The sequence below is a fragment of the Eucalyptus grandis genome, chromosome 5, assembly GCF_016545825.1.
Source record: "Eucalyptus grandis isolate ANBG69807.140 chromosome 5, ASM1654582v1, whole genome shotgun sequence".
Taxonomy (NCBI): domain Eukaryota; kingdom Viridiplantae; phylum Streptophyta; class Magnoliopsida; order Myrtales; family Myrtaceae; genus Eucalyptus; species Eucalyptus grandis.
The window spans coordinates 50,783,351-50,808,638 of record NC_052616.1 but is presented as its reverse complement, the minus strand read 5'-3'; the positions used below and the strand labels follow the sequence as shown (position 1 = coordinate 50,808,638).

At 40.8% G+C, this 25,288-nt stretch overlaps 1 protein-coding gene, 1 long non-coding RNA gene and 1 pseudogene across 4 annotated transcripts; 2 read left to right on the top strand and 1 right to left on the bottom strand.

The window, feature by feature from the left end:
• Positions 1-15,123: 15,123 nt before the first annotated feature.
• On the top strand, positions 15,124-17,121 carry LOC104440693. Of its 3 annotated transcripts, XR_005551347.1 has the most exons (4): positions 15,124-15,508; positions 15,719-15,948; positions 16,026-16,123; positions 17,093-17,121. It is a non-coding gene; the product is annotated as an uncharacterized LOC104440693 (long non-coding RNA). The 3 variants fall into 3 exon arrangements; XR_005551346.1 differs by lacking the exon at positions 17,093-17,121 and having other exon boundaries at positions 15,761-15,948; positions 16,026-16,334; XR_005551345.1 differs by lacking the exon at positions 17,093-17,121 and having other exon boundaries at positions 16,026-16,334.
• Positions 17,122-17,234: 113 nt separating this feature from the next.
• LOC104443089 (chaperone protein dnaJ 6) lies at positions 17,235-18,548 on the top strand. Its single transcript, XM_039313843.1, is given in 4 exon segments — positions 17,235-17,274; positions 17,458-17,520; positions 17,863-17,953; positions 18,081-18,548. Coding segments are annotated over 4 exon segments (399 nt in total). The 3' UTR covers positions 18,286-18,548.
• Positions 18,549-19,384: 836 nt separating this feature from the next.
• LOC104416219 lies at positions 19,385-24,602 on the bottom strand (annotated as a pseudogene).
• Between the last annotated feature and the right edge of the window lie 686 nt (positions 24,603-25,288).

Genomic DNA, 25,288 nt, shown 5'->3' with positions numbered 1-25,288 from the left:
AGGAGGAATATTTTAGTCTTCTCGATGGTGCTAGGACTAGTCCTGCAGTCCATCAATTTTCTCTGGGCAAGGTGTTATGGCTGATTTTTTAAGCCCTGATGATGCTATAGGACTCTGGCTTTTTTGGTTGGCTTTTATGATTTTAGTCTACTAGATTGTTCAGTGATAGGGTATGAAACGTGTACCAAAAGTTATTTGTGGTGCTGGAAAAGAACTTCAGCAGGTTGTCCTCAATCATATGCAGGTGCACGTTATTATCTTTGCATTTGGCCTTTTTCCCAAATAATTAAGCTTCACGCATCTCAGAGAACAATCTTGGTAGTAATAATAATTAAAAAAAAAAAAAAAAAAAAAAAAAAAAAGACAAAGCATCTAGATGTCATACTAACTCCTGTTCCAAGTTTCCATATCTTTTATCAATCCTAACACCTATTAAGCCACAGCTATGAGTAAAGGTCAAATTACTGATTGTATAGATGATATGGGACAAATTATGAATTCAGCATGATGGTGTGTAGGGCATGAACTGTCTGGACAAAACACGGTAGGAACTCCTTAGTTACTTACCTTCTCTTGGGGAGAAAGTCGATGAGTAGCCAAACATGCACCGTCTTTGATTAGGTCTTTGATTAGGGCGATCATTTGACAATTAGTGTTGAATACAGCACCATGCTTCCTCATGCCATCGGGACAGTACAGTTTCCAATCTGTTTTGCAAGTCTTTGCATGATCTAAGAGGATATTCCAGTTCTTCGGTATTATGCTCTTTCCAATTTCTATGATGAGTGAAGACACAAGCCTTACATTCTTGGTTGTCAATCAATCCCTAACCCCTAATGGAGAATCATTAACTAAGTGCCTACCTCTCGCAGTTTCTTGGAGTCCATAAAGAGTTGCAATAGAAAGTCCTTCACCTTATGTATTCCGGCTTCACTCAGTTTTTGGTAAGATTTCCCATCTTCAGCAATCTTCTCCAACCTCTAGACCTCATCGTCAGATACAGGTGGACGATGCTTCATATATGTAGTAAATGAAGAGAACATGCATATAAGGTCTCGGTCACTATTAGATTAATGACTAGAAGCTAACTTCTGATAGGCATCCAAACTCTCTCCTGAAAGTGATCAAAGTGTCAACAATAGTTGATAACAAAGATGCTCAATGTTTATTATTTATTAGAATTTTTGTTCAAGAGGTTAAGTTCTGTATAGGATGACGCTCTCAATTAAAAATTTGATGGCTGTGGACATCCAAAACCATGTTATGGTCAATCGTAAAGGACAGGTTCATATACTGTAAAAAGACTGGAAGGACTTACATTTTCCTCTATGTTCCTTGTCATAGAAGGCATCTGTTTTTTCTTCCCAGATTTGTGTACTCCAACAATAACTTGATGCCAACTTAAGCCCTTTACGGAAACTTTTACTCCTATTCCAGCTCGAATTGTCAGTAAATGTTAGTTCTTCCAGCTGCCCAACACCTTTCTTGAGTGTCACTTGGAGATTTCCTATGAAAAGCAGCTTCTTTCCTTGACGTTCCTTAACCGCGTAGTTCTCAAACTCTTCTTGGGTCTGGTCATCTTTATCTTCTTTGTTGAAGCCACCTTCTAGCACAACGACGTCCAAATTAATGGAGGATTCCGGGCTAGATATAATGACACCCCCCCCCCTCTTCTCTCTTTTTCTAGTTTCTTCCCAGTAAATAGAGGAAGTGACAGTTAGGTTCGAAAGTGAAGCTGTAAGTTTCTCGCATCATTCTTTGCCATAGATTTAGCATTAGCCCTGCATTCTCTCCGGAAAACAACCATTAGAAATAGGTAAAACTGGAAGAGTAATGATAAAGAGAGACAAGCTGCCAAATATCTCACTAAGACAAGTCATACTGTCGGGGAAACTACAAGGATTAATAGATCCATCGTCCAAGAGTTTAGTAAAGCAAATTTTTGAAAAAAAAAAAAAAAAAGCTCCACTGCTATCAAGCTACAAAAATTATGATTTAAATTAAAGCATTGACATTTTGGCATACTACCGAGCCATTCTGGCCCAACACTCACTGGGCTCTGACTCTGCCTGCTGTAGGTTGGCAGCGGTAGGTTGGACCGTTCTTCCGCCAAAACATCAACAACGCATAACCAGTCAATACCACAAAGAAAGCCTTTCTCAACGGCATCATGGGGGAAGAGCATTCATACCTTGTGAGGTGGGTAGAGTGAATGTTTGCAAGCTCCACTGCTACCCTCTGTTCAATAACGCCAACAGCAGCATTGTCAAACTTGGAGACATGAGAAAATATGAAGCAGAGGGGACGCAAAACCAATTCATTCCATCAAAAGAAGTTGAACTTGTTCCTTCTTAAAAACAACTTATCAAACACCTTATTGAGCTAAGTTCTTTAGACACATTTGAAATCACAGTGTTTAGCAATGGCAGTTGTATATACAGCTCTTACAAACAATCCTAAGCATTTTCATTTTCCCCTTTCATACCACGTCCATGCAAAAGTTTACATACGCTTTATCAAGGCAAATGTTATCAAGGCAAATATATCCTAAGCTTTAGGTAATATAGCCACAGTTGCAAATGTTATCAACGCAAATGGATGGAGATGGCCTCCAGCAAGGTCTGATGATCTGCTTGAAACTCAAATGGCTTTATGTGGCTTGATTTTTCCAAACTCTGGCTCTTTAGACAAAGTAGTATTTACTGGATCATGTAGGGGCTCTTTCTCTATAAAGGAGGCTTGGAAGCTGGTGAGGAAATGTGGGAATAATAGACTTTGCTTGGGCTTGTTTGGTTTAAGCCTAATGTGCGAAAATATGGCTCTATAACTTCTCTGGTGATTCATAATTGGTTGCGCACTTACGAACAAGATAAAAACTAGGTGTGACATTGATAGCCCCTATGTGCTAGTTAGACAGCATGAAGAATATTGAATGCACTTTTCTCTTAGTGTATTCTCAAAGCTGATTTTGGCGACAAGTTTTACAGCTACTCTCATGTACGAGATCTGCAAGGGACCCGAAGGGTGACTTTACTTGGGCCTGGTAGCACATCAAGGGGAACAATTTGAAGGCATTAGTGAGGAAGTTAGCCTGGAAGGGCCATCGAGCAGGGACGATAGTCAGCCTTAGTGATCATATAGTGCCGAGTTGAAGGGCCATTGTACAACAAATAAAAGTTACTCTAGGGATAACAAGTTAATCTTCTCCGAGAAGGTTTGACACCTCGATGTGGGCTGTATATGTGGGACATTATGCTGTAATGGACTTGCACGGAAATGTAGTCCCCCATGTTTTTCTTTCCACAAGTTGATCAATAAAATGACTATTTTCTTCTAAAAGAAAAGGAAATTGTGCAAAGCTTGTGTTAAATGATTGCTGTTCAAACAGTCGGCATAAATCCATTTGCTAGTAACGGATCTGTTGGTCAATAAGTTCATTCGATCACTTCACGACATGCAGATAAACAACTCATAACTTAAATGCTGATAAAGACATGTCTGAGGCGAAGTGAAAATTTGATAAAATCTATTTATCTTACCAATTCCTGTAAAGAAATCTCCATTGATTGCATCTGCTTCACTATGTCTTTGAGAGCATTCCCAGCGCAACCGCACCATGAAAATTTACGCTCTGAACAAGTGCTGTCTTGTGGACTTATTCGTACAAATAAACAAACATCCATAGACAACATTTTATTACTAGTACGAATGAATATCAGACGTAATTACTGTATAAAAAGATACAAACTAGACTCCTCAATTGCATTCCCTTAATCTAAGGTGCCACAGAAAATTCCACGTAAAGCTGGAGTACGTATACCTCTTCATTTTAACACTGATCGTTGTTTGTACCCTACAAATATGGGATTCGCAGAGGTGGCTCGGAGGAGCTAAACGGACGCCATTGTCATTTCAGTTGGGGTCCCGCTATTCATCGCCCAGCATGTGTGACTTTGGAGTCCAGATCTGGCTTATTTGAGGTCAAATGACTTCAACGTCACCTCACCTGGGGTTGTACAATCTCAGCAGCTCACACCTAGGGTCATGTGACCTTAGTGATCCATCAACTGGTTGTGTGACATTAAAGGCCCTTTGATTTGGCTCACTTGGTGTCGCATAATCTAGGCAACACTTGTAACTAAAGTTTCCAGCTTCGCTTGAGTTATCGAGGGGGTCACTATTATAATTTTTTATTTAAAAAAAAAGAGAAAATTCCTTGATGCAAATAATGTTTACCAAATATTATTTGCATTTGGTGAAAAACTCTTTGCCCTAAAATCAATGCAAAGACTTTGGTCAAATGCACTCCAAACGCATACTTAGAGGCCTGCAAAATCTTTTACTAGCCTCGTGGAGATATTAAATCTATCTTTTTATCTGTGCTGATTACTTTAATTCAAAGCATTTTAGATTCAGTTTATGGGATTTGTACAAACAACCTTTGGATTCTGATCCGACGAAATCTCCTGGCGCCCCCATTAATGGAGCTAGGGCCTTTAGCCAACGAAGACAACAAAAGAAAGAATTATTTTTTATAACACAAAAATCGCATCACTGATTGATTGTAAAAAGCGAGATTTTTATTGCAATTCTTGCACATGACAAGAAACTCAAACGTAAGGACTGAACACAAGAACCCATTGAAAAAAAGAGACATTCATCCGAAAAATCGAACCTTTTTACTTTCGATCAACTGGGCAATTGAGATATCGAGGTGTTGGTCGAAGCAACCAGAAAGGGAGAGAGAGAGAGACAGTTCCAGCTTCTAGCTGCTGTAAATTATGTCAGCTCGCGTCTGGTGAAAAAATTAAAAAGAGAAAAAGCCACACGTGCCCGAAAGAGGAGAAAAAGGAGAGAGTGGAAGAGAAAGAGGGAACCGTGTCCCAACCCATTTAAAAACTAAAGTTCGAATTGCCCGATAATTTCAAAGAAAACAATTCTTAAAAAAAAAAAAATATGGAATTTAGTTACTCTTTTGACTTTCTTGTCATCTATATAGTGTGCGTGAAGTAGTTGCCTCTAGCTTGATTTCATTAGCCTTCTGTACATGTTCTTTTCTCTTTTCTTCATTTTCTTGTGACGATTTGAGAAGCATGCAATGATTATGGACTAATCTCTGTCGCAACTATCGTTAGTCTGATTGTTCGTTGCCTTTCCCGTAATTCTACAGTTAGCTGCTTTGGACTTTATAGTCTGCAGCCCAGCGGATGCCTTTGCCATGACGGACTCAGGGAGTCAGCCATCATCCTCGGTCTCTGGTTACCGAATATATTACGGTGGAGGAAAGACACCGACAATAAGGCCGAACAAGAGAAGACTCGCGAATACCTTGACGAAGAACAACACAATAGAATGGCGCGTGTTTAAACGGAGGGTGAGAAAAGCGGCGAGGCAAATTAATGGTGCGTTTGGTTGGACTTTGGGGAAAGCCTTTGAAAAATGTAAAGTCAAAGGGTTTTCCAAAATGCAAATTATGTTTGTTAAATTGTAGTTTGAAAGTTCATTGTGAAATATCTTTTGAGTAAAATAGTATTTGGAAAGATTATATTTACAAAAGATTTTGGTGATTAATAAAAGAAAGAAAAAAATATCAAAAATAAAAATAAAAGAGTTGGCCGATGAGGCAGGCGGCCACCACCGGCCTCAGGCAGCCCCCGGAGATGACCGACGAGGGCCACCTAGGGTCACCGACCTAGATTTGGGTCTACCGGAGGTCGCGTGAACCTCACAACCTAAGGTCACGCGACCCTCGCAAGGGGATCGCGCGGCCTAGATACCCGTTGGAGGTCGCGTGACCCATCGGCGACGGTCGCCTTGGTTGCCGTGACCGTCACCGGCCTCTCTCTAGTCCATCGCCCGCCCTCCGTAGCCTTACACAATCCAAACGTCCGCCTCAACGAAGAAGATGAACAATAGAATCAAGGGCAGAAACAAGGGCAAAGCCAAAGCTTAAAGCCCAAGGCACCCCGAGAGGTGCCTTGGGCTTTCAACCTTCATAAGGCCAGCTTTCCCTTAATGGAGTTTCTAATATTTTTCCCAAACAACTGATATTTGGCCAAAAGGCTTTTAGGTGTCCAAAGCCTTTTAAAACCAAGAGCGGCTAGCATAAGCACCGCTTCTTCAGGTGTCAAAGGGCACAGGCCTTCTTCCCTTAGGGCAACAGGAGAAGGCAACCTGTCTCAGACAAACAGTTTAGTTAGTCAATAAGAATGGCCATTCTAATCAGAAGGAAAACGCTAGACTATTTCCCCCAGCAGAAAACCAGCCATCTTAAAAGTAAAATAAAATAAAATAAAAATCTATAGCAAGATGCAAAATAACTCATACTTCGAGGTCTTCTTTAAAGTTGGACATCAATTTCAATCACTATGTCTACACATCACTTACAGAAGCAAAGTTAAATAGCAGCTACCTCTAGATGCAATGTCCTTTCAGTGATTAACAAAAAATAATAATAATAATGTATTCACGGGTATTACACTTTGCTGAACATAATGGTGGATTAATGGCATACGATTATCTTTGGCAGGCAATAGAAATGGAAATTCTACCAAAGTTGATGTGGATAATATACTGCCAACAAACCAAATGGAATATATTCACCACTGACAACAGTCGGCCCAGTGAGATTCTACTGACTCCAGCTTTTCTCCGCACAATCCGGCAAAGAGACAGAGCGAAGAATTACATTGCAAGAATCATTCCTCGTGTATTAGTCGCATTCAATTATCACATCGCAGGTATCTTTGTTGTCCTCCTCCTACATGCAAACTGAAATTGTCATTGACCACATTTTCCAAGATTCAAGGAAACAATGATATCCAAAGCATTTCATTGAAAATTTGTCTGTTTGTGATCCATTCTGTTTGAAACAACATGAAAAGCCTAAATCATATTCTTAACGGAAATTGCTTCACAGGCAAAGTCTACAACAGTTAGCAGGTCTTTTTAAGCAATAGTCAAGCATATAAGTATTGAGGTTTCTAAAGGAAGCTATGTATGAAAAAGCTGATGCGGGAAATTATAAGCAGGTTGAGGATTCATACCATTTGAAGCTCATTATAATTGTATTTTAATGACCCTTTTAACTTTTTTTCTTCAGTTACATTTTTCAACTCTCACATCTTAATCTTACATCACATTGCTGTTACTTCCCACTATGCTCATCATTCAACGCTCTTCTCTAATATCCATTAATTCGTTTTTATTTACTAATTAAGAGTGCAATGCATCCTTTACCAAGGGACAAAATCGATAGCACGTTGATCCACGGGACAATGCTTCGATGAGAAGTTTGTTTGAGAAGTTGGATAGAGTTTTATAGGATAATAGCACAGATAATCCATAAACTTTAATCTAACATAAAATATCATCCCTATATTTTTAATTTATGAAATATGATCCGAAACTTTAGTTTAATATGATCCATTGGTAAATGTCGAATGTAGTTCTTAAGCCACTTGAAAATATTTAAAATTTTACAATAATGAATATTGAATCAAAGTTCGGAAGCAATATTGCAAAATTGAATCAAAGTTCCGAGGACTACTTGTAAAGCATGAGCAATTATGACAAAATTATTGCCCTGCCTTCGGTTTCCACCTCCATGGGCCCCTCCTTCCCACGCGCGCGAATGCAATCCCGAAATGCCCGCGCGCGTGGGGGTTTCTGACTGGAACGCCAACCCGCCCCTCTCCCCCGTCCCCGGGGCGGGTACAGCACGAGTGACGTGTACAATCTGAACTCTTGCCGAATCCTCGTCATTAATTAATTTAATTATTTATTATCTATGTTTTGTTTTTCGCCGAAATTTATTTTTTCATGTTTATCTTTTCGTTTCTTCCTCCCTTTTCTTCTTTGTCAAAAACAACGTAACGCAGATGCAAGTACAAGCCGCCACCGACCACCGGTGGCTTGTTCGCCAGTAATTACTCACCAAACGGGGATAGATAAAAATGGAAATCCCAACTTTAGCCCCGTCTTTGAAATGTCCTCATAAAAAACGACCGCCATTCTAAAACCCCCCTCTCCACCCACCTTCATCGACCCTTCTTTCTTCCTTGATTTTACTTCCGCATCCGCGGTGAAGGAGATCGGATTGTCGTTTTTGCCCACGCCTCACCCCTCGTCTAGATCATCTTTCCACGAGGAGGAGGAGATGAGGCGAAGCAAGCTCTTTGTGCAATTTCTATTGGTCTGGCGTGACGACCAATTGACATTTTCTTTATTAGTTTGAAATTTGAAATTTAGTCTTTTTCCTTTTCTTGCTGTCAGTTTCTTAGGATTCTTTATTTTATTTTTTTTTCTTTTTACCAAATTTGAGTACCTATTTTGATCGTCTTGATAGTGAATTGTTCTTGAATTGGGTCCTTCTAGGATGTGGGTTTTTAGTTTTTCTTTTTCTTTTTCCTCTCTTGCACGCTTGTTGAATTTGGATATGATACAGCAAGTATAACAACAATTTGAAATGAAATCGACCCTGTTTTGTGGTTAGTGATGGTCAGCCGTTACCTCACGTGACTGGACTGTTCCTAGTTGGGAAAATTCAAGACAATTTGGATGAGAGTTTGCTTATTTTATTAGCAATTGTTGTCTTAGAGCTATATGTCTGGACCATTACTCTGTGTGTCCACGGGGGTGCACGTGTGGGTGTCAATTGTGATTTGTTACCTGTCAGGTGCTTGTGATTGTGGGAATGAATTCAAGAAAGATCACCTCCTGGATGGGCTTCTCGAAGGTTGATTTTAAAGAATTCATATTGATTGAAACAGTTGCTTATGTAGTGTCCTGATGTGCATGATATTAGGTTTCCGCAATTCTCTAAATCTTTAGGACTTATCAGATTTTTGTGTACACAAAACATGTTTTGCTTCATGTTAGAAAAAAATTTGTTGTGTTTCTGTTGTATATGTTGCTCTATTCGTTCAAAGACTTTATGTTAATGTATGACTTTTGCGTCAAGCCTACTTGGCAATCCTAATGTTAATGCCACACGTCAATCTTAGTAGGATCAGTTGAATGAGAATTTCAGTTTTCTGTAGTTAGCTGCATACATTATCTCAAAATTCAGTAGTGTACACTTGGTCAAATTGATAAAAGTGGTTATATTTTCTTAGTCGCATGGACCATTGAAGCATTCGTCGGTACCTAAGGAATAAATTACGGGAGGATTGCAGATAATATCCATTCACTAAATCATAGTCTCTGTACATCTCGCAGCAATTTCTAATGTAGATTTCGGAAACTTACTGGAAGGTTAGAAATGCATTCATCCGCTTCTAATAGAAGAGATTAACAATTGAAATGCAATAAACACTGTAATTTATGTCCAAGCTACTTGACTCATCTCACCACTCTCCAGACATGCTCCTCCATAATGCTCAGCCTTGTTCGCCTCTGTCCAGCCCCTGTCCGGCCACCTCCGGCCGCCATTCAACCCCGCCGGACTTCCCCGGCGTCCCCCTCGTCCTCCGCCGGCCTCCCCTCACCGTTTTGGCCGCCGGAGCAGCCCCGGCCAACCCCGACCAGCAACCCACGAAATGGGTTTCCAGCGGCTTTAGGCCTGCTTTTGAGCCGTTTCCGGCCCCCGAACCTGAGGCCCGCTTTGGAGTTTGTTGTTCCTCGCGTCACTCCCGTCGGATTGATCCGATTTACACGCGATTTGGTGAGTAATCTCACTAATCCAGGATTAGTTAGCTAATTATGCTTAAGGTTGGTTTAGTTTTAATTAATTATGTTTAGGTTGTTAGATTAGAATAAATTAGTAATTATTAGTCAATTGTGATGCGATTTAGATAAATTGATTGCGCAATTAGCAAGAGACGTGGTCTACTAATTATTGGAAGTGCCTCGGGATTTTTCCGACCCTTAGTGGGCCCAATTGCCAGCTTTTCGGGCCTAAGTGGAATTTTAGTATTTAAATATTAATTTTCAATTAAATTAAATAATTATTTATTTTCCGAAAATTCAACTGAGATGGTCCAAAACCGGAAAATTATGATGATGACCGTGGTGAAGTCCGTTTATTTAATCGGGTTTTTTGTTTTGAGCTAAATTGATTTTTTAATATTAATTATTTAATATTCGAAATTAATAAATTAATTAATTATTTTTCGGAAATTAAGATTTTGATGGCCGATGGCTGAAATTTCGTGCTGATCATCGTGGCACAGACCATTTATTTATTTGAGCTCCACGTTGTATGGAATTGAATAAATTGTGATATTTTAGGGATTTACCCTAAATTGATTGGAATTGATTGAGATTGAATTGTTGAACGGTAAATGGCCAAGTATGTTATTCAGCATTTACAATGCTTTGTTGAGTTGATTTAATTATTTGATTGAGAAATCGTTGGGCATTGGTTGTCGATATTGAAAGTAGATTGGTAACCACCTAAAAGAAAATACGTGGGCTCGGTGAATTGGAATATCACCCGGAGAATGCACATGAGCTCACGGTGGTTGAATATGTCACCTTGGCAAAGGTCGCCTAAGAGAATGCACGTGGCTCGGAGACTCGGTATGTCGTCTCGAGAATGCACGTGGCTCGGTGATAGAGTTTGGCATCTAAAAGGGCACGTGGCTCCTTGAATTAATGCATCACTTTGGTGAGATAGCACCTAAGAGAATGCACGTGGGGCCCAGCATCTAAAAGGACACGTGACTCGGTGATCGATGCGTCACTTTGGTAGCTTAGCGAGTACCTTAGAGAATGCACGTGGGTCCAATGTTTGAGAACGGCATCTAAAAGGACACGTGGCTCGGTGATCTGATGCGTCACCTTGGCAAGCGAGTGCCTTAGAGAATGCACGTGGGTCCAGTATTCGGAAATAGCATCTAAAAGGGCACGTGGTTTGGTGACTTGATGTACCACATTGGCGAAGAGGTCGCCTTAGAGAATGCACGTGGGCCCAAGGTTCGAGGCACGTAGCTCGGAAACCTGGAATGTCGTCCTGGAGAATGCACGTGGCCTAGCTTTTAAATATCCCACAGTGGGGATTGATTCGTATGACATGTAATCGACTGATTCGGTTTGTTTTGAGTAAATGAGTGCCTATTGTGAATTGTATTGACTTGCAGGTGGGATCTGAGGCCAAGGTAAGTCCTCTACCCTGTGCGTGTTTAGGCAGCCTATAGTATAATGGTTTACTAATCGGGCTTAGTGGGGTAGAACTCGCTGAGACGTAGTCTTATCCTAGTTTGGGGAAAACATTTCAGGACCCCGCTGAGGAGCTGAGAAGGAGGAGTCTGAGAAGGATTTTTGGAAGAAGAAGAAGATAATCTCGAGAGGACCCCTGAGTACGGCCTGGATGGATTGAGATCATATCTTCTTTTGAGATCTCTATTTTGATGTAAATAGAGTTTAGAGTAAAAGTTGTGAAGTGCTCTGGTTTGTGTTTTGTATAACAGTTTGACTATAAGTTTCAATATGAAAAATATGGCACTGCTTTTCTATCCCATCGTTTTATTGTTTGGGGATTTTAATTGTTTCTGCATGTGCTTAATAAATGAAAGGGTCGGCGATACATAGTCCTGGGATATCGCATTATAAAATCGACCAAGTGTGAAGGATGTGCGCGTGCCCGAGGATCGGGGCATGACAACTCCTCAGCTAGAGTTTCCTCTAGGACAGGTTTCATTCTTGACTGCGTGAAGTTCATCACAAAAATACAGGCAAGATAGGATAATCAAGCAAACAGGAGAGCAAAGTAACCTGATAACAATTGCAGCTCACTTGCTAGGTAAAAAATTATAATGGAGTTCAATTCAAACAAGGAGACCACAACATTTAAGGTCTTTAATACTTGACATTGAAGCCACAGCACCAACCCACAAACAAAAAACCGAACGAAAGCGATTTAGAACACTCATGACTCATGAGTCAAAAGCCAATCAATCTAAAGGTGTATTTGTTTCATGGAAAACGTAACGTTTTTGGAAAATGTTTTTCGGGAAACATTTGTTTTCCTTTGTTTGGTGATACGTAACTAAAAGTATTTTCTGGTATTTTGATCGCATTTGAAAAATGATCTAACAATTGACAATAGTGTGCCTCTTACTTCCAAATTAATCTGTTGAGTTCATGTTACTTTATAAACGAATTTCTTTCAATCAGTTTAGTAAATTTAGAATTTTAACCTGCAAAATGAAAAGGAAACCTAAATTCATACACACATTTTTTTTCCTTAAAATGGACATGATTTCCGGTTACAAGAGCAAGTCAAAACGATCTCATTAATCGCTTTAATACATTTGGCTCTCTTCATATGGATGCGCCTCTCGTGCGGCTCTTTGCAATTTATCCTAAATTGCGCATGGACACCACGAAGGACCATACCCAAAATTTATGTCCTATAGATAAGGAAATTGATCAATTCTCCATGGACACACATAACTATTGCTCCGCAACATCCCCACGGAGGGTCCTCATGAGTTTTTCTATTCTCCCACAGGATACTTTGATATCAGAGCTTGAAGCAGAGTTCAATGACGAGCTTAAGCTTATGGTAAGAGAAGCTTAGCTCTAAAGAGCTGAGAGTTGTGCAGCGCCAAGACGTAAATTGCAACAGCAGTAAGAAGCATTGATATTGTCAAACACGAAGTTTAGAATGCATTGAACGATCTTTCTTGCGTCGCCCACAACTTGAAAGGACCTGGAACTTCAAATATTCCATACTCTTTGAAAACAACATGCTTGGGCATTTCACCAAACACTTTACGTGCATTCGATTAAACGGCACAAGGAAACAACAAGATAGTGAGAACCGTAGCTCAATCAATACAAGATCATCAAGACTGAATCAAAAGTTACTAATATAATCTCAGGCGTGACCGATGTTCATGCTAACAACAACAAAGCTCTCGATTTCTCTTCCACATGCGTAATGGAAGAATGTACTGAACTTCCACGCTCAATGAAAACTGAAAGCTCCAAGGCTCCAAGTTGTCGAAGGTTTGAAGAATCTATTGGTTCAATAAACTTGAGTCCATTGATGGAGCACATGGACTCGAAGCTCAAGCGCGCAAGAACATCGCGATCCAAAGAGCACTAGATGTGGCAAGGTGAGCAGTGGATTCTGGCGTCGATCAGCGGGGCAGAAGCTTCTGGAATACGCAGAGGATTGAGAGAGAGGCTTTGAGGGGCGTTTTACTTCAATTGCTTGAAGAAGATGAACGGAAACATGAATCAAACAATTGAAACGTAGAGAATCAACATCAACTCAATGATGTAAAGCATCGATCAAAAAAAATTTGAGATTATTCTCAAATCAGAGAGAAGAGAGAACTTAGAACCGTGTTGAGCATCGTTGAAGAAGAGCTAGACCTTCAATGATGAAGAAGAAGATCTGGACCTTCAATGGCGAAGAAGATGCGCATCGTTGAAGAAGAAAGACGAGCGAAAGAAGCGAAGGGAGAGAGCGGCGTACGGAGAGGAAAAGTGAAAGGTCAGAGAGAAAAAATGAAAAGGGAAAGTGTTTTCACCTTTTGAGGGAGAGGAATTCGTTTTCCTAAAATAAAACATGATATTTGTGTTGACTAGAAAGTTTTTTCCGTTGATCAAATTTTTTTTAGCGAACCAAACTGCTGAAAATTCGGAAAACACTTTTCGGTAAAATACTTTCAGTGAAACAAACACACCCTAATACTTACAATGCGAGCTTCTGTCATATTTCTCATCTAAAGAATGCTGAACACAAGAACTCTTCATTGAATACTTCCCTTGAGTAAAGCTAAAACCACGATCATCAAGCAATTAAGCAAAAAGTTACTACTTGATTGGAGCTTAGCAGGGCCTCTTGGGTTAACTTGGCTTACCTGAAGAAGAGGAAGCCGGAGCTCTCTTTTGCATTTTCTTTTCTTTTGAACTAAGTGTCTGAATATGAGAGTGTTTGGTTGCAGAAATACTGCAGCAGAGGAAAGAATGACAACTTTTTGCAGTGTTTGTTATCACTGGGGTGTACTCCCTTTTATAGTGCATGAAGGAGTAGGCTTGCAATGACTGAAAGTGTAGGCACGAAATATTTGCAGAAATGCGACTTCGTGTACATTTCCAGGAAATGACAAAGGGTTTAAATTTTGTTTCTTTTCTTTTTTTCACATTTTTCTACCTCTTGCCTATCAAATAATTGAGATATTTTTATCTTCAACACTAGTTTGGTAAATCTTTTCAATCCGATCTTTTATCAATACGTGATATGCTCAAATAATCAGTTATTGTGATTTACTCCTTGAAAAGTTGATAAATTACCCAAATCAAGAGTAGTAATATCCTATAAGAGCTAGTAACTTTAACAAATAAATGAGGCTAACTCAATGGCGCAATCTATAATATTGAAACAATCCGATAAATGCCGGTAAGTGAACCCAAATAGGAGCCTATAATTTTCTATTGAAGTTAGTAATGAGTACGTGCGCCCCTGCAAACCCAACTCAATTGCACCCCGCACCTTATTAAAAGTAGATAAACTGGGGCCCAATCTCCACTGCAACAATTAACAATTAGCAAAAAAGAGGGTTGGATCATCACCTCGTCCCCGAGAAAATATTGGGTACCCTAACAGTACCACGTCATTGGTGCTCTGAACGATTCATTGCGCGACACGTGTCCGGGTGTCAGTCCACGTCTGCTTTCTCTTCTCGTCGCTTCTTTCCTCCCAATAACTCTCGGCTCGGCTGGTGGCTCGGCTCGACTGACAGGAGAGAGGACGGATGAATGGGTAATAAATGCGCGCAGCACTCCCGCTTAAAATTTCTCTCTCCTCGCTTAAATTTTCTGGATTTTGTCTCTCTCTCCTCGTGGAAGAGCAGACAGTCTTCTCTCTCCTCTTTGCTCTCTCTTCCTCCTCCGACGCTCCTTCCGGTCTAGCGATTCCTCCGACGACGGCCTTTCTCTCTCCACTCGACGGCCTCATCTCAGGGCTCCATTCTCTCGGCGCACTTTTTCCTAAATCGCGCTCTCTCCCGACGGCCGATTTCGCTCGCCTCTCTCCGTCCCCGACTCGCGACGAGAAGCAATTGCTCCGCCCTGCTCGAAGCAATCCTCGAGAAGCCCTAAATCTGCGACCGCATGTCGGTTCGATTTTATTTCCGAGTTTTATGTTCGCATCTTTCTTTTGGGGGAGAAAGCTTGGCCTAAATCTGCGACCAGAAGTTCGCTGGTTTCTTGCTTCTGATTGAAAGCACAGCAACGCGAGAAAGCTTAGGCGAACCGTTGATGACAAAACGCCAGTGATTTAATTTGCTTGCTGTCCGACCATTGTTTCGTGTAGATACTTGAGCACTTGGTAGATCTCAAGTCTCCTTGGAACTGCCCCGATGGAAGGCCGGTCATGCATCGTTTGGTCGACGGCCTTTCTCTCTCCACTCGACGGCCTCATCTCAGGGCTCCATTCTCTCGACGCACTTCTTCCTAAATCGCGCTCTCTCCCGACGGCCGATTTCGCTCGCCTCTCCCACGACCTCCACGCTTTTAGCGGTTCTTCCCTCTCGGTTCGGTGAGGTCTCGGGTATGCCCTCGTTCTGCGTCTCTTCTTCCTTGCTCAGCAACACCATACTGCCTCTCTCTCTCTCTCTCTCTGAGTGTGTCTATGTGCATTCTTTCATCCATGAGGCAAGCATTTCGATTAGGGTTCAGGGGTTTCGCCACCCCTTCTTTGAAGTTTGGTACTCTCATTTTTGCGTGAACCCAGCGTGAATTTTATAGTCTTTCTTTCCAGATCGGTCCTTCAGCACGTTGCTGACTTTTTTGCACGTTGTAGCTTCGCGGCTGCTCCGAGATTCTGGGCTGGTCGTTCTATCGTCTTGCTCGGAGAGCAAAATGGTGTCCAAAAGGGGCGTGTCAAATTCGTCGACACCTGAGTCGGCGGCAACTTCTGAGGACAAGAAAGGGAAGAAATCGAAAGGATCGGTGGCTTCAGTTCCTAGTTCTACCAAAAGTCATGTCAAGGTACTGTCTTTTAATCGAACCTATCGTTCCACCCCTGTTTTGGGGACTTGACCATTTCGCATTCGTTTTTTCTGCAGAAAAATTCTGGGGCAAGCATTGGTGAAGCCGTGTTGCCTAATAATGACCTGGCCAAAATTGAGGCAATGACATTTCACGAATTGAGAGCTACATTGAGGTGGGGATGAATTGTTTTAGTTGCAAGCGTGTGAGTCATTATAGTGTTTCCTGTGTAACCTTTACAGTAAGCAAAAATCAAGTTTTTCAATTTGATGCTTGCAAGGGAGATTATTGAGTAGGGAAGTGAATATTACTGATGGAAAACCATGAGGTCTTGAGAATTTTCCTTCAACAAAGAGCAATTTGTTTATGAAAATGGAATTTTTGCATCACGCTTTTCTCAAAATGATAATGAAACCTGTAAGTCCTTTTTGTCTTTCTATGGTTGTTTCGAGGCTTGTAAATTGTTGTTGTAAAGCATGTGGGAAGAGTACACGGAACGATTGGGTTGAAGGATTGGCTCCCTACCTACTGTTGCAGTTTAGAGGCATTCTGATTTGTTACAGCAAGTGCATTTGACCCCAATGAATTGTCATATTTTGACCGAGAATGTCGGAGTCTATATAGACATTCTGATATTTTAATCTAGTTAATTGATATTATAATATGCTTGTAGTAGAGTTAGACCATTTGCTTTGTGTCTATTCGAATGAAATGCTTCTCATCTTAAATAAAGATCACAGCCAATGATCAGTTAAGTTGCTTATGAGATATAATTAGCATCTCAAGTGATGTTGAATGAATAATAAAATCGACATGAGTTGCACTTTGTATGCTGTGAGTTCCACCCGAATCTCTGCAGAAGCATAGTCACAAAAAACAGGAGAGAATTAAGTCTTGATCTCTATTCGATAGATAAATATCTGCTCCAAGCAAAGAGAGAAATTATGTTACTTAGTTGAATATATTTAAGATAGCATGGTCCATAGACTCTGTGCTTTGAAATGGCCTAGCTAAAATGTGATGAAAGATGATCAAATTGTGATATACTTTAAGCCCAAGTATGATAATTTATATTATTGGGCAATTAGAGTTTTCTTTCATTATTGTGAGTGCTTTTTCTCACATTTATCTTCCTGGTACTTAGGACCTTGCAGGGAAGTCGCTCAGAATCTGCACGAGTTTTTAGAGCTATATACAAGGTTAATCATATTCTACCTGGAATGACATCTTTCTGATGTGAATGACATTCTCTTGCATGAATATCTCTAGGTTTGAAGTTATCTGACATGGCTTCATCCAGGTGGTTACTGAAGCAGACATCGAAGAGTTTGAGGCAAACTATAGAGGTTCTGATTCTGAAAAGAATGATCTTATTGATCTATACGAAAAATTCAAGGGTAACATGAACAGGTGGGATTGATATGTCCTTTATCCTCTCTTTTTTCCTTTCTTATAGATGCCTATCTGACATAAAAGTATTTGAAATCTTTTGTACGTTTTCCTTCACAGGCTTTACTCCCAAGCTTGATTCCCACTGCTTTAAGGATATCATTGATGATGCAATAGCAGCAGGTTGGTTTTTTGACAATTTGATCTCTTCTTGACCGTTAGATTTACTTTTAAACCTCAGAATTAGAGACTTCAAGCAAGGCTGGGCTTCATCGTGTTTTATAGAGTTTAATAACAGCGAGGTCAATATTTAAAAATAATTTTCTTTCACAATGATAAAATTTAGCACAGGTTGCTCATTTACTTTTATGGAGAGCATCCTTTTTTGTCTCTTTATGTTTCTAAATAATGCTGGTCTGAGGATACTGGTGTTTAGTAGCCTAGATCTTATGCGTGCTTGATAATGTAGCGTACACTATCCTGATATAGTGCTTAATGCATGCTCTGTTTCTCTGTGTCCTACAGGAACGTTGAAGACAACCAAGGCATACGAGAAGTGGGCAAAGAAAATTTCCAAAACTGAACCACCTACAGATCCTCTTAGAAAGAGGGAGAAGTGAGTGACACAGCTGCACTGGGCTTTCTATTCTACATAATTTTTGCTTCAATTTCTTGACTGTACTGTTAGTAGTATGTTCTTCTTTTGAATTGGAATGCTAACCTTTGTTTCCCATTTCTGATAGAGCGAAGAAGAAGTCAGGCAATCTACTTGCAATTATATCTCAGTGCCGTAGCGAGCGAAAGGAGCATTTTGATTCCATGTTTTCATCTCTGGTGAATAAATACGGTGGTGGAATGCAGAGTTCAGAACCCAGTGAAGAAGAGTTTGAGGCTGCAGGAAAGAAACTTGAGAGCTGAAAGTTTGCCAAAAAGTCCAGGCAGAAATAACAGGAACATGTGATGTATTGGATTAACTGTGTATAGCTTTGGTTGCTTTGAGCACTCTCTTATGCTTCTAATTTCTGTAGCCAAAATTGGTGTGTTTGATTTCCCCTTTGTTTGAATGATATTTTGGGATGACAGATGCTCAATGCACTCTTGGTTCGTTTCCTTATCTTCTGGCAGCACAAGAACTACATTTGTTGTAATACTAGATATTGCTGCCTATAGTTTTGTGCATGCTTAAGTTACAGGAACTTTACTTTCCCAAATGGGATTGGACTACTTTTCTACCAAATGGCTGATCATTCTCCAGGGGTTCATTTGAACATTAAAAAGACTGCCAATGAATGTTCGGCAGCTTCTAGATGAAGAAAACTAGAGAAGCTCAAGTTTTGGATTATGAGTATGGTTTAATTCATTCTGCTTTCTTGATTTCATCAACGCCACCTGTTTAATTTCGGTCTATCGCATAAGGTGATGGCATGAACGAATTGTTGTAAATATTAGTTTAACATGAACTCAAGACATTGTTCATTATCCTTGAGAGATTAGTTTGAGTTGATTCCATATTTATGCTATCCTTGAATAAAGGGGGATGTACATATGATCTTTTGAGCAGAAGACTTGCTCAGTATACTTCATCTCAATTGTCATAAAACATTGGAGCCAGATTTTAAGTATATAAGACTGACTTGTTCTCAAATCTCTTTGTTTGCTTGGCAAGACAAAACTCGTTAATGCTTCCCGCAAAACAAGTAGGCATCAAGCAATTTCAGGTTGCACTAAACTCTCAATTCTGAGATGAATAAGGTGAAAGCGTACGCAATTCAGTCAAAATTCTCAATTGCAACTTCAGAGCAATGTCTGTCTAATCAGATTAGAACCGATCAAGATTTTAGTATAATGCCATGGCCGCATCTTGGGGTTAGGAGCAATGTGTCCTACTTGACTTAGCTAGAAACAGTTGAAAGGAGAACTAGAATTTAACTGGGTGTCCAGCGTAAGGACGATCAGCAAGTTGGGAATTGGATATCCATTTTGTGCAGATTTTGTTTGCAGAGCCTAGGCCAGTTCACATGCTAAAATGCACAAGAGACGTTTTGCATGCTTACGATTTGCCAAATCTTAACTAGTAATACTTCAAATCACAAATTTTTACAACCAGAATGACACCATCCATCTGAGATTCCGAGTGGCATGTCGTTAGAGACACAAATTCCGTACCCAGAAACAAATAAATTGTGCTATCATAAGCTGTGTTGCAAATGCTGTTTACATGAGAAAATGTCCTCAATGCTAAAGCTTCAAGACATGAGCTAGCTGGATGCTGCGCTCACAGGAAGTCAAACTAGCATCAGATTAGAGTCTGAGACCCTTCAACGCAGCTCCTGCATTCTAAGATATTATCAAATTCTTATTGCCTTGATGACGGATGGGGATTCCTTTAGCAATAGCATCCTGGGCAGCGGTCCAGTGATCAGAGGGGCAGCCATGCATATTAGAATAGTTATGCTGATGCATCATCTCGAAGAGCAACCGGAGGTCATCCATCTAATCTCATCTATTTAGTGCAAACTGCTTTGGATTAGGGCCACCTGCATAGGCCAAAGGTCTAGATTTAATCAGTTCATGAGATTTGTCTTTATTGCATGGTCTCTAGGTAGCTGGATCTTCTCACCAGTGCTAAATTATAGGAAGTTGCTGCACCTGCAGTTGAACCCGATCAAATCCACCTGCTTTCATCAGGCAGTGCACCCAGTAGGTCCAAAACTTTTGAATAACATTATAGCTGAATTACCACTTGCATTGGATTTTGGTGAACTCCGATTGAGGAGACTTTGACATCCAGCGCAACCCTTGCACATCCCTTGCACCAGCAACTGTGTGCTTCCCACTCTTGCCAGAGCTTCCCGTGACAATGCTGCTACCAGGACAAGCTGCAAGCTTAGCTTGTTCTTGCCTCGGCAGCATGTCCATGTGGCACTTGGAAGTTGGGAAATATATTGGCTGTGGTGACACTTCCAAAAAAGCCTCAGTTATTGATGGAAAGGATGGGACCTTTTGTAGTCTGGCATCTTCACTTGCCATAAAGATTCCTATAGAGTGAGAGAGAGAGAGAGATAGTAAACAGGGGCTTCTGCATTCTTAAACCTGGATAATTCAATCTGAACACAAAAATCATTGATCACTCAATTCCCCTTGACTAGATTATATGACAGTTTATAGAGTGAGAGAGAGAGAGATAGTAAACAGGGAGAGATTCACTACTTACGGATTGATTGCTCGCCCATCGTTCATAATAATGAGTATATCGCTCCAATGAGTTTTTCGCCATCTCTCTTCTTCTCTCAGCCTCATCATACTACAAAAAGGTATTTTCACATGACCAAAACCTACAATGTTAGTTCCACGGTGTTCACATAACTTTGCCCGAGAAAAGCCAAAGTTTTTCAATTCCTACCGCTCCCTCTTGCTTAGCGGCCTCATAACGATTGCAGGCATAGAAACCACCAGTTCTCTCACCATGGTCAGACCATGCACCCAGACAGAGCCTGTTTGCAAAAGTAATATAGAACAAGTAAGGCATACAATACGGGTTCCAAGGGAATTACATTGTATCACAACAAGAATACACCCAATAAAAATGAGTACATAAAAATAAATGAAAATGCTCCATTTAGAAGAAAATAACCTTACCAGCGGAACTCAAATTTACAAGGAGGTGTACAAGTCATATGCATACACCCTTGGTTTTTCTCTATTGGCCGCTTACGCTTTGGACAAGGCTTTGAATTGGCTAGAATCCTGCATATCATTTCATATATGTTAGGAAAGCCGAGCAACAACCACATATTTGCACATAATGACATTTCTGGACACTTGAATCACTATTTTATTTAAGACTTCCTCAAACTTTTGCATCCAAATTAAGAAAATGTGGCAATTATTGGAGGGAGCACGACTGTCCAAATTCATTCTTAAGGGAAAACCTGAGGTAGGATTGCCAACATTTCACGTGAAATAAAGAGTCATATTCTTCCAGACATTCTGTAAAACCTTAGCTCTATCCTGTCATCCCACCTTAACAAAACATATTGCCACAACAAATCATGAAAGATACAAACAACCGGCACTAGGTTGATCAAACTTTAGCATGTCCCATCACAACATTCTCTACAAGGTCAATTTTATTTCTATAAAAGAGCTTCAATTCCATTCACACAGGTTGTCAACATGGCACCAACAAGTTCACAAATAACAAACTCTCCAAACATATATTTTCAGCATGAATCCCCGGCCTGCTCTGATAAACTGGGTATGACCCAAAAGGCAGACAAAATAACAGAGAGATAAGCCCAATAAAACCGTCCGGAAACAGGATAAAAAGACTCCATTTTGACAACACCATATCAGTCATTAAAAGTATTCTAGAAAACCCATCCCAGTCAGATCTGTTGAAGCGCCTCCTACCATTACTAGCTCAATCAAAGCTTCGAAATGTAGCAGAGTGATTGGACTCCATTTCCATCGGTCCCAAACAAATCATCCAATTTAGCATTATTGGATCTCCTCCAGAGAAAATATGTGAATGCACTAACCAAGGATTCCAAATTTAACTACAGAAAGGAGATAATTGTGGAACTCCTGTATGCAGTCGATTGGTTGATTTTAGAATATCTCATACTGCTGATAAAAGCATGCCAAAATAGGACTATCTAGTATCTATGTCCAACCTACTAAGTAAGTCACATAAAACATTCTTGTTTCTTGAAAGAGGAAAGACCACACAATCCATTGTACACCATTGTCATAGAACCCAAATGATGGCAAATTCTACATGCTTAAAGTTATATATGTACCAGTTCATGTTTTCAGATTCAGCACCTGTTCTTCATGATCCACTGTGCCACAGTGCCACAATCTACTGGACAGTGAGCTTCCTCTGTACACTGCAGTAGATCAAATCAAAAGGATGTCAACACACTACTTGCTACATATTGATACAAGAAATTTCCAAAAAGAAGCTTACATTCCAGCAAAAGTTGAAAGAGCATTGGCAGGAAACATCGTAACCTTCACTACCAGCAATATATTCTACAGCGTATTCACAACCAGGGGCAGGACACCACTTGGCCTGGCAGTAGGAAAATGAGGTAAAGGAAGTTATATTTCATTTAAGAGGCACCCAGTAGTGCAAAGTCATTATCACACATTAAAAATTAAAAAAAAAACTTCAGACAAAGAAAAAGAATACGGTTGCACATATACCTTTCTATTGTCTTCAATGTATGAGCGAAGAAGATATTGAGAATACTTTTTCTTATCTTCTTTACGTGCTAATAGATTTATCATGTCTTGACCGACGGCAGCACCACAAGATGGATCAGGACATCTCAATGTTAAACATCCAGGACCATCGTTTATTGATGTGCTTATGTAACCTATCACAATGTTCGCATTCATTAATGACAGCAAAGACGCAGAAGTAAAAGCATGTAAATTTCTAAGGTGCACAGTTAATCCAAAGAAATACTTCCAAGAGATTCATATCTATCAGCTGAAGACAAACACACAGAGATGATGTTTGGTAATAGTCACACATCTTTTTGTTGGGGGTACTTCTTTTCAACAAAATGATAGAGCTAGGACTGATTCAAAATACAGTAACCAAGAAACAAATCTCCAACATCAGCTACAGAGTGCTATTGCCTTTTCAGTCCCACTCACATTTCACACATTTTCATTTTCCTCTACAGTCTACAGGAACTCAAAGCCCCTGCAGGCCACAGCTTTTCCAAGAAGCAACCCTAAGAAAGATATGACCAAGGGATAATAAAACAAATTCTAGCTGTCACCTTGCAAACATACACATCCGAATAAACAAAATTAACATTAGCTGAGGCCTGCTGGTTAGAGACTTACCATGAACATGTATGCACCATCTTAAATTGATGATTATATTCTCAAAGACCTAGATGGAAAGAAAAGATAACATCATTTTGGATAGCAATGGAAAAATCTATTAAATGATTAAAGAAGTTCATAAAAAACAGCTCTAACACATTAGTTCTTGAGGAAGAAATCCTTCCGTAATCACCAAACATGCTCCAAAATCTCAGATTACTTCAAAAGGCAAAAGAGCCAATATTCAACCATAGATTACAATAAACAACAAAAGAACCAAGATATGTTAACAGTCATTCTTTAGATCACTAGCTATAGATAGTGAAGATTGTGAAGAGATTGCATATAACAAACCAAAGATCGGGATGACAAGAGCGGAAATCAGACAAAACCTTAGTACTGTTAAAATTCAAGTAAATAATCGAAAGAGTCAAGGCAATGCTAAATGTAGAGGCAAATAATTGAGCGACATCTCAGATATATGCTTCCATCCTTAGACTGGTGAGACCAGCATCTGTAAGTTCACTTATGTAAGAACGACATTGCAGCAAACGATGCACTTGACGGCAGCATCAAGTCATGAATCACCAGAACTAAGCAGAGTCCTTGTCTTACCTTTTGCTTATTGCCGTCAAGTCGACCAAACGATGCATGACCGGCCTTCCATCGGGGCAGTTCCAAGGAGACTTGAGATCTGCCAAGTGCTCAAGTATCTGCACGAAACAATGGTCGGACAGCAAGCAAATTAAATCACTGGCGTTTTGTCATCAACGGTTCGCCTAAGCTTTCTCGCGTTGCTGCGCTTTCAATCAGAAGCAAGAAACCAGCGAACTTCTGGTCGCAGATTTAGGCCAAGCTTTCTCCCCCAAAAGAAAGATGCGAACATAAAAACTCGGAAATAAAATCGAACCTGACATGCGGTCGCAGATTTAGGGCTTCTCGAGGATTGCTTCGAGCAGGGCGGAGCAATTGCTTCTCAGTCGCGAGTCGGGGGACGGAGAGAGGCGAGCGAAATCGGCCGTCGGGAGAGAGCGCGATTTAGGAAAAAGTGCGCCGAGAGAATGGAGCCCTGAGATGAGGCCGTCGAGTGGAGAGAGAAAGGCCGTCGTCGGAGGAATCGCTAGACCGGAAGGAGCGTCGGAGGAGGAAGAGAGAGCAAAGAGGAGAGAAAGACTGTCTGCTCTTCCACGAGGAGAGAGAGACAAAATCCAGAAAATTTAAGCGAGGAGAGAGAAATTTTAAGCCTGCGCGTTTATTACCCATTCATCCGTCCTCTCTCCTGTCAGTCGAGCCGAGCCACCAGCCGAGCCGAGAGTTATTGGGAGGAAAGAAGCACGAGAAGAGAAAGCAGACGTGGACTGACACCCGGACATCGGACACGTCAGAGCATCGTTCATGCGTTCTGGATAATTGTTCATTCGTTCTATATATGGAGAAACCCTCAACTTTGACGCCTGGCTCCCTATTCCCAGAGCTCCCACCTTTAATGACTTCTGTAATGAATTTTCATGCCTACGGATCAATATCTAAAGCTTCACTGAACCAGAAACGTTTAAAACCTTACGCTCAAAAGTACTCGTATACCACCCGTCTCCGACCATCGTCTAACCACTATGCTGGCCGTTGCATCCACAAGACGTACGGAACAATAACAGGGTGGCAATCGGATAAACCAACCGGAATACTAGAGCTTAAAAATTAACCCCTGACCATTGGGTTTTTAGTGGCTTCTCATCGATGACCGTCGTTGAAGGCAGCAGGAAGGCCTGGTTTATCAGTGGTGTAACTAGGCTGTGACGGACACTTGCAACTGGCGACTAGAACCTTTACAACTGTCGACGAACAGAACAACGACCAACGAGGGAGTCTTCGGACGAGATCTGGGCTCTTCGGTTTCACGGTGGGAAGGCACGGGCCAATAGAGTAGGAAAGGGTGGCTCGGGAACAATGAGGACGAGCGGCTATGGCGACTGATGGCGTGGAGGTGAGTGATGGAGAGGGCTCATCGAAGTGATGGCGTGGGTTTCAATCGCCGGAATGGGCAGCGGCGACTACTGCTCCGACTCCTCAAGAGAATGAAATCCAAGAACAATGGTTGCAACTG